The 10111-nt window shown below is 46.7% G+C and overlaps 1 protein-coding gene across 1 annotated transcript in view; it reads right to left on the minus strand.

Annotated features, from left to right (window-relative positions):
• Positions 1-4356: 4356 nt before the first annotated feature.
• The window catches only part of ipmkb (inositol polyphosphate multikinase b), a 14445-nt gene continuing 8690 nt past the window's right edge, over positions 4357-10111 (minus strand). The window contains exons 4-6 of the mRNA XM_068583552.1: positions 9401-9573; positions 5651-5732; positions 4357-5210 (exon numbers count right to left, since the gene is read on the minus strand). Coding sequence (XP_068439653.1) covers positions 4399-5210; positions 5651-5732; positions 9401-9573 — 1067 coding nt within the window. The 3' untranslated portion in view covers positions 4357-4398. The remainder of the gene's footprint in view (positions 5211-5650; positions 5733-9400; positions 9574-10111) is intronic.

Genomic DNA, 10111 nt, shown 5'->3' on the forward strand with positions numbered 1-10111 from the left:
ATGAAGTGTCATGATTGTTCTGGCCTTCCAGCTTCTCTACAGACTGAATGTAAACACGCAGGAGCCAGGTCTACATCACAAAGACACTGACTTAACCTTTGCAGAGCTTCACTAGCAGCTATTCACTCATGTATGGTTATTAAAAAGCACAAAATGATTAGCATTTAACTGATGGATTCTGAAACAAAGGAATTATTCTGTTTTTAAATGATGAATGAATCTTTTTCTTTTATGTCATCCTACTGACGTGTGAACACTGAGCTCTGATGGAGCGCGTATGGCAGAGGCATTACATAAATAAACGGCTCAACACGTATCAAACGTAAAAGCCCTTTAAAATATATGTTGCAAAGTCATTTTATTACATTTAAAGACAGAATAAAGGGAACAGAGTTCAGAATCATTTGAACGCAAATGTAATGAAATCGGTTTTGTTATATTATTTTCAATTGATATTAGAAGGATGACACACGGTGGAAGCTTCAACGGGACACTGCAGGCTCCACAGGGGACACGGGCCCTCAACACAGGTTCAATCAGGGATTTGAGCTTTTTCCTAATCAGTCTGCATCTGAAGAAGCCGATAAAACATAATGTGGAATGAACCATAATGAGAACAGAGCACCCGGTGTTCTGCTGCTGCAGCGTACAGGAGGAACGCTCCTTAAACTATTGTTTCGGAGCGCTGCTGGAGAATCGACCCCCCGGCATCTGTGCCAATAGCTGACCTCTACCCTGATGGAGTCCTTCTGCTTCAGTCACTCTTAACGCTCAGGGTACACGTGCATGATGTGGTGGTTTTGCTGCTGAGCCTTAACAATACAGGGATTTACAAAGCTGCCGGAATGATCAATAATCAATATTCAAAAACACAGGGACGACATGGAGACAACAAAAATAAGGCAGTGATTGAAAAAAAAAAAGTTAAAAGAATTAAAAAATGCAATTATTTAACTCCTGTAAACATCCTTTAAAACAAAAAAAAAACTGTCACATTGATTATTTCAAACAAATGATCAGTTTTATGAAAAAAAATTAAACAACATTGGAGAAAATAGTATATTCTAAATGTTCTCTTTCGATTCGAAATAAAATCATAATACAATTTCATGGAGTTAGTTTACAAAAGATTGTGAATTTCATATTGTTCATTATATTCATATATTACACGCTACATGGACAGAAGAGACTGCTGCATATCATTGGTTCACAAAGCAAATCAAAAGCCTGCAAGGAAATATGTTCAAACCCACCAGAGTCCAATGGATGTTTGGACGACTAAACGTTCAATCCAGGAAATGGAAATAGCACTTTGGAGGGAGAAATAATCTCATCATTAGGTTGGGCTTACTAGTTATTTCCCCGCGGAGCTTTCAGCCGTATGTTGTGGCCTTCAACTGCGGATGAAACAATCCGCTAATGAAGGCCATGAGATGTATCTGAAAGCTCCAGGAGAGTCTGATCCAATGCTGCTCTTTTCTCTAATAAGCTCAATTTGTTTCCTGGAGAAAACGAGATGACGAAGGCATGATTGCAAGAAAAACACTGGAGGAGATATAAAAATAGAATCGTCCGTCACTGGTTTCAGTGGAAAGCTTTGGTCTTGATGGTCTCAACCACCCTCAACATACCTGGTGTGGAACTATCAGGAGGCTCCAATGCCTGCACAATATCTACAGCCGAAGAAGCCGAACGAGTCGGCCCACCGAGCGAGCAACAGAAACCATGAAGCCGTTGTCAAAGACCCCAGCACCCCGACGTCTAAAAGGACAGAAGGAAAGTCCACGAGACGTGGAACCATTCAGTCGCTGTCTCTCTCGGTCCACTCGCGTTAAAGCAGCACGTTTCTTCTCACTACAATCTTAAAACCCTTACGGAAGTATTGCCATGCGATCGTGTTGACCAATCACAGCACGCCATGTGTCACAACACAACCCCCTAACCCTAACCACACCATGCAACACACAGCATGTAACACACAATGTATCACACAGTATGTAACACAATATGTATCACACAGCATGTAACACACAATGTATCACACAGTATGTAACACAGTATGTATCACACAGCATGTAACACACAATGTATCACACAGCATGTAACACACAATGTATTACACAGTATGTAACACAATATGTATCACACGGCATGTCACACAGTATGTAACACACAATGTATCACACAGTATGTATCACACAATGTGTCACACAGCATGTAACACACAATGTATCACACAGCATGTGACACACGCTGTGACACACGCTGTAACACACAGCGTGTGTCACAGCGCGTGTCACAGCGCGTGTCACAGCGCGTGTCACAGCGCGTGTCACAGCGTGTGTCACAGCGTGTGTCACAGCGTGTGTCACAGCGTGTGTCACAGCGTGTGTCACAGTGTGTGTCACAGCGTGACATGATACATCCGTCAACGCCCCCCTCCTCTCCCACAAAAGATAAACAAAAACAAACTGTTCTGAAACAATCATCTCTCCAGGATGCGAGTGGGGAATGGTGGATTTTTCTATTCATGCCAAGTTATAACTACTTCATTACATTGTAATAACCTAAAATCATAGAGTAGCTCATGAGTAACAGGGTACTAACCCATGAGCTGTGTTACCTTTTGATGTTAGTAGTTTTCTAAAAAACATAATAAAATGGGGGCGCGGGCATAACAAGCAGCAACATGATGCTGTTCCTAAAGAGCTGGAATAAACACAGCGAGAGCACGATGGAGATTTGGCAGCCGAACACATGTACAACAATAAAACAGCCATGGGTAAAAAATATATGTGTGTGTGTGTGTATATATATATATACATATACACACACACACACAATGTGGAAGGTCATTGTCAGGTGAACATGAAGGTCAGCGACGATGAGATAAGGACAATCATGAGATAAAAGACTTTATAAAACAATCGTTAAGAACTAAACAACCAGACAGCATGAGGATCGTCTCGCTGAGAGGGTAGTAGTAGTAGTAGTAGTAATAGTAGTAGTAGTAGTAGTATTACGCATTTTCTCTTACAGTAAATTCACCTGAGTTAGAAACCTGAAGACAGCGTTCAAACAGAAACACAAAATGACGACCCGACTGAAACACAAACACTCTCCAGACTCCTCGCTCGGCCCAATGAGCACCGGCCAATGAGAAGCCGGCCTCCTTAGTCGTGTGCAATCCAGTTAACTGTGGATACGAGGATATCATGTTTAGAGTGCCGTGTTCTGAAAGGTACTTTTAGAACATGGATAGTTTTCTAGGGTGATCCGACAGGACCGACTCGGTCCTGTGGGCGGTAGCTCTCTTTGCCCTCGGACGGCGAGGGAGTGACCCGCCTCCCCTCGTGGTCCGACCCTAACCGCTCACTCCTCAATCTAAAACCCGGTCAACGCAACAAACTAGCCAATCAGAGGCAGAGTAGGGCGGTACAGTTTTCACTTGGCCCCATCGTCTCCACGGAGCTGATGGACACGCTGTGGTGCCGCTGACCTCTGGATCAAATCTTCTATCACGCCATATTCTGTCAGAATAATATTACTTGTACTGTGACAGAAGAATGGATCCATAACTCGTGTAAATAGTTATTGAGTGCTGTTTTGCAATACTTCCCTCAATGTTCATACTATCATAAAACTGCTCGGTGTAACTGGTCCAGACAGATTCCCATCAGCTCGCCACATATACTTTCATATATACATATATGAGAACAATTTTATGTAAAGCCTATTTCTTTTATGGATGCATTTTTAAATGTGCACTAAATGGGAATTCACGTTTGAGTATCAGCAGATCGGCCGCTAAAGATGTTGTGTTTAAGTACCGGGTCGCCATGTCTTCATGGGTTGATTAGTGCATGTAGTGCTGCTGATCACGGGAGACAGTGTCAACAACTGACACACACTTACTCAGACACACACACACACACTTACTCAGACACACTTACACACACACACACACACAGGACCGACTGATCGTCTCAAACAGGTGAGATGATGATGATGATGATGACGATGGCTCTGTTTTTAATATTTACTCTTTTGATTCTTTCCTCTTTCCTCTGAAGGTATTTGTCTTTTGAGAAGAGAGAAATGTTGGCAGAAGGGAGACGGAAGTTCACAAAGCAGGAGGCCAGGAGGAGGCAGGAGGAGGCAGGAGGAGGCCAGGAGGAGGCCAGGAGGAGGCCAGGAGGAGGCCAGGAAGAGGCCAGGAGGAGGCCAGGAAGAGGCCAGGAGGAGGCTAGGAGGAGGCAGGAGGAGGCTAGGAGGAGGCCAGGAGGAGGCAGGAGGAGGCAGGAGGAGGCAGGAGGAGGCAGGAGGAGTCAGGAGGAGGCCAGGAAGAGGCAGGAGGAGGCCAGGAAGAGGCAGGAGGAGGCAGGAACAGGGCGCGCTCTAGGCGGCGTCACAGAGGATCTGCTCCAGCACCGTCAGCAGGTGTTTGAGGCCGTAGATGTAGCCGTGATCGTGGCTCTCGCTCGGGAAAACGTGGGCGAAGTCGATCATCCTGACCTCCACCTCCGAGTCTCCTCCGCCCTCCCGCGTTGCCTTGCCTCCCCGTCCTTTAAGCTCCTCCTCGTCTTCCTCCTCTTCCTCCTGCCTCCCCTCGCCTCTGTCCTCCCTCCCTCCGTCCTCGTCCTCACCTTCCAGTTGAGATTTGTTTACGTTTCCGTTTGGCGGCGTTTGTCGCGACTCGCCAGTTCGTTTCCACGCCGAGTTGTCCTCCTCGCACAGCGCTGAGATGTTATCTCCGGTGGCGCCCGCGGCATCGCAGTCCCCAACGTTGCCACGGAGATGGCCCCTGGCACAGTGGTGGTGGCCTCCTTTCCTGTGGTTGGTGTAGATGCTGGCCAGGCCGCAGTCCCAGGGCGCCGGCACCTGAATGTTGTTGTTGTTGTACTCGGCCACTTCCTCTTCCTCTTCCGCTCTTGCGTTCCCCTCGCCGCCCAGACCGCTGTCGCCCGGCGACGACAGCGTGGCAGTGTTGCCCGCGGTGGGGCTGACCGACGGAGTGCTGAGAAGGGACGACAGCGAGGATGAGGAGGAAGAGGAGGGGAGCCCCTCGTAGACGAAGAGAAGGGAGCTGGCGTAGAAGACCAGCTGCTGCTGAGACTCAAACCAGCGGAGGATGCACTGGACTCTGTGGATGCTCGCCGACACGGCATCCTTCCTCAGGCTCACGCCGTTATGGAAGAAATTAGCCAGGCCTGGAGGAGAGGGGAGGAAAGAAAGAGGAGAGGAGAAGGAGATGAGAGGGAGAGGACAGAGAGAGAGGGGAGAGGAGAGGGAGAGCGGAGGAGACGGGAGAGGAGAGAGAGAAAAGAGAGGAGAGGAGAAGGGAGGAGAGGAGAAGAGGAGAGGAGAGGAGAGGAGAGGAGAGGAGAGGAGAGAGAGGAGGAGAGAGATGAGAAGAGGGAGAGGAGCAAGGAGAAGGAGAGGGGAGGAGAAGAGAGAAAGTGGAGGAGAGAGATGAGAGAGAGGGGAGGAGAAAGAGGAGAAAAGAAGAGAGGTAGAAAGGGAGAGGTAGAGAGGGAGAGGAGAGCAGAGAGGGGAGAGTTATAAATACTTGAAGTAGTGTGAGGAGTTCCTCCTCCACTTGAATCTCTTGTTAAATCTCAGAAATCAAAACACACTAAACCCGCCGCACCGTCTTTAATGGAGTCCTGAACCAGCCCCCTCCCGTAGTGCTGGTCGTAGGAGTCGAACGTGTCACTGCACATCTTGTACACCTGAAACAAGAAGAACAAAGACATGATGTCCCTTGTCGCTAAAACACACAATATGCTGATGATGCGTTCCTGTACATACGAGTCATATTGGGCTGTGAACTGACAGGAAATAGCAAAACTGCTACTGCTCACAGCAGCGCCTCATTGGGTGCATTTCAAGTCTCTAAATTGGCGTTTCCTTGCTCCTTGAATGAACAGGAAGTGACTGACAGCTGATCACGGCTGATCACGGCTGATCACGGCTGATCACAGCTGATCACAGCTGTGGTCAGTCGGCTGCGGTCATCAGAAACTGACATTGCTTCAGAGGAAAGGACCTCTCATGTCTGTTTAAACATATTTCCTTGTGTCTTCTATCCTCGCATGGTTTCCTCGCGTCTCTCCGTGCATCCTTGCTGGGAGGGACTAAGACGCAAGCAAAGGATGCAAGTGAGGGAACAGGGATGCAATTTTAGAGACTCGGGAGTCGGGACGCACTCACAGTGGAGACGCATGCTGCTCTGACTGAGCAAACACCGACTCCCTCTAGTGGTCCACGGCTGCACTCACACCGGCCTCCGCAGCAGTAACGTGTGCTTCAGAGCTTTTAGTGTGCGCTATATTTAGTCTTCTTCGGATGCTCACCTTGCCACCAGACAGTCCTTGCCAGCGGGGCTCTGAAGCCAGAGCCACCAGACTCCGTTGAAGGAAACAGCGACTGTTGCTGCCGCTATTCTTAGCTTATGTGTGACTTCTGTAAATCTGAACGAACCCTTAAAAGACCCAATCTAACTGGTTTAGTGAGTACAGTAAGGCAGTCACATGATCACATGATCATGACGACATATGAATACTGATCACGGTTTCAACTACTACTCGTTTTGCTTTTTCATTCAATACAACTTCATCCAAGATTGACAACAAAATGTGTTCAAGAAGCTAAAAATTGTCTTCAGGCGGGAACGAACGAGATCCTTTTAGCCGGACAAAAGCATGCTGGGTAATATAAAAGCCACAATTGTATGACGGGGTCCCAAGTTTGTGGTGCATGCTTAAGCGAGGAGGAAACATTCTCTTAACACCTCTTTTTTTTCTTTTTATCTTTTCCTTTCAATCTTTCTCGGCCTCTCCTCCTCCCATACCATCACTCACCACCAGGAAGCTCATTACTGCTAATTATCCTCCTCCCCGTCTAAACAAACAGCTGATTGTGGGAATGTTCCCTGCTCAAAGCACCACACCCAACTACCCCTATTTATCTCTGTTCTCCCACCATCTGATGACTGCTCGGGGGTTAAACTGGAGCTCAGGGTTAAACTGGAGCTCAGCAAACATTCCTGCTGCAAAAGGTTGGCTGTGTGCAGGGAACTAGTCTAAACGTGCAATTTTTACAGTAAAACGCTCGGCCACTTCCCTTAGTCTACACATCGAACATGGAGGTCACCTTCTGTACATCCCCAGCAAACGTCAGAGCTCCACGGTGTGCAAAGGGAGGACTGCAGATGGGATCAGACACTCCATCAATAAGCCGTTTAAGTACACAAGACTTGCAGTTAGTAATACATTACTCATTTTATAACCTGAACAGCCACCCTCCCCATATGACTCCCTCTTATGTAAGGACATGGTGATGCGTGTGGATGTGTACAGCCTGAGCAGTATGGACCTCCAGGACAGGCTGGTCCCGGCCAACGGGTTCCATTAACGCATTCAACATCTTCTTTTCTAATGTCTTTCTGCTGAAGCCGTGACTTTCAAATTGGAAAAGTTAAATTCAATCTGAGTAAAAAACGATAAGGCAGGTAAAGCTGTGGTGAATATTTGTTGACGTGTGTCATGATGCTTCATCAGAGAGAAAACACAAGTGGAAACTTCAGCCTGGATGAGTCTTTTGGTCGGAGCGCAGCAGCTCAGCTGAACATACAGACATGTTAAATGTGTCAAAGCTCAACAGACAATAAAGCAGAAGAACACCGTTCATAATAATAAGTGAATGTGAAATATGTAAATATACGCCATTAAAATGAAATCTCACTTTGACGGAGTGGTTAACTGAGCGTGGTCTTGGACTTTGCAACAGAAATCGGATGAAGGACGAGCACACTGAATGATTGACCAATAAGTGCAGTAACAACTTTGAAGGGGTGAATAGAAGCAACGCATTTCTGCCAAACAGTACATTCTTATTTAGAGCTTTTATTCCTGCGTCCAGGAAAGAAAAGTTAACCAGCACAATACCACACATTTGCCTCATGGAGCTTCCCTTAACGTCTCCGTAAGAATCCTGTCATTGACGTGTTCGTCTTTGGGACACTGCGCTGTCAAAATCTATTCTGATGACCAGAACCAATCAAACAAGTTGGACTCCTTATATTTTATTAAATAAAAGACGCATGTTTGTACATGGAAACCGTAGTATGAGCGTGATTTACAAGAATGCCCGAGGTCCCACAGCGCCGTGAACGCACGCCATTAACTTGGTAGGAATGCTGAATATAGACAGAAAGCCATCGCGTGCTTCCTGCTGCGGCAGGACAACGATGAAGAGACAACGATGAAGAGACAACGATGAAGAGACAACAATGGAAACGGATGAAGCGATAAGGGCTCCACTATCTGACTCTTCATGAGGCGTGTTTACTGCTGCAAAGCCCTATTCTACAGATTCAACAAACAGATGCACGTCAACGTGTGTGTGTGTGTGTGTGTGTGTGTGTGTGTGTGTATGTATTATGGGCTGTGCCACTTAGTCAACATATTTCACATATCACACGAGTTAAACATTGACCGACCTCCTGGCGGTTTAACAACCCCTAAGCTCTGCCTCTCCCTCTCTCTCCCTCTGTCTCTCTCTCTCTCCCTCTTTCTCTCCCTCTTTCTCTCCTTCCCTCCCTCCCTCCCTCCCTCCCTCCCTCCCTCCCTCCCTCCCTCCCTCTCGTTCCTCTTCTGTTTTTTCCCTCGGTAGAGTTGTAAATTGTTGTAAAATGTCAGTTAACTAATAAAGCTTGGGAAAATAAACATCTGTGCAACAGGTGTTGAGATTTCCTGTATGGAGCTCAACAGTGATCTGAGTAGAATCAAATTAATACAACAAAGTTTAAACCCTTTTTATATTTGTTTTCTTTTTTCTCAAGATTAAATTGCACATCAATATTTTAGTACGAAGTACGAAGCGGCATGAAAGCTGATTCTGATTCTGATTAAGTGAGTACGTAACAGAAGCATCGACCGATCACGTTGTGTGGAACGGACACATTAAAACTCATATTGTTCATCAACACGGAGGTCTCTATAGTCCCAATCAAGACAGGAAACTCCCTTCCTCCAAAGCCACTGCTTCTGTACTTACCTTTCACAATAAAAGCCTGAGATATACACAGTGTGTCACTCAAGTGCACACGGAACATCTGGCTCAATAAAATACTTTGATCGTGTTGTTTATTTGTCACAACTTCAGTGTGTAAAGGCCTCAAGATCTGCTTCCCGATGGGAGGAATCCAAACTTCAAAACGTCCGTTAAAAAGCAACGGCGTGTACACGGACGCAGTGTGAGGGAGACATGAAATATAGGCCCACATGAATTGTGAATGCAATCGGAGGCTTTAATGCAGCTGGTACACCTTGGTTACGTGCAGACTTCCTGGTTGTTGTTCTGGTCACAAACTAAAAGAAAAGCACGTCCAACTCACCCTCATGCCGAGGACCAGGAAGCCCATCTCCTCCATCAGCGGGTATTTCCTGATCTGTTGTTCCCGCTTCTCCTGCGAGGCGAACGGGTCGTAGCTCCGCCGGCCCAGCTTCACGTCCATGATGCACGGCTTCACGAAGCGCCGGGTCACGTCCTCCAGCTTCAGGTACAAGTCTGGAAACATGGCTGGACTTAATGCTGGCGCGTTCACATGTACTAAATAATATTGCTCCTGACAGGTTTCTGGTATGTTCATGTGACTCCTTTGACTATTGACTGTGTGACATTATAGCTTAGAAGAGGAAGAATTGAGAACAAATGAATGAATTAAACTGTACGAATACCACTTTTCATTAGAAGGAGCTTTAAGCTATTTTTCACTTTCCGTGCGTTCTTCAAACTTCTACTAAGCTAAGTGAAATAAATTGACTTCTGGGAGTCGGAGCAGTCGAGGAGAACGGCCTGCTGGACTGGAGGTCAGATGAGGTCACTGGTCCCGTGTCTGAGGGCATAAAAGAGGCGACACCATTGGGAGTGTCTCTGTCTCTGACTCTCTCTCCCTCAGCAGAACCTGCTGCACCAGCCTTGGTCTGTATTTGGTTGCATGAATTGTTTGGAGCCTGACAATAAACAGGTTTTTTGTGTTGGACATCAATGTGTGGCCTCCCTCGTTGTTGCTAGCCATGAGCCAGGTGGTAACAAACGGGTGCTC

Source organism: Clinocottus analis, unplaced genomic scaffold, assembly GCF_023055335.1.
Source record: "Clinocottus analis isolate CAN_PGR_092001 unplaced genomic scaffold, fCliAna1.0.p SCAF_19, whole genome shotgun sequence".
NCBI classification, from domain to species: domain Eukaryota; kingdom Metazoa; phylum Chordata; class Actinopteri; order Perciformes; family Cottidae; genus Clinocottus; species Clinocottus analis.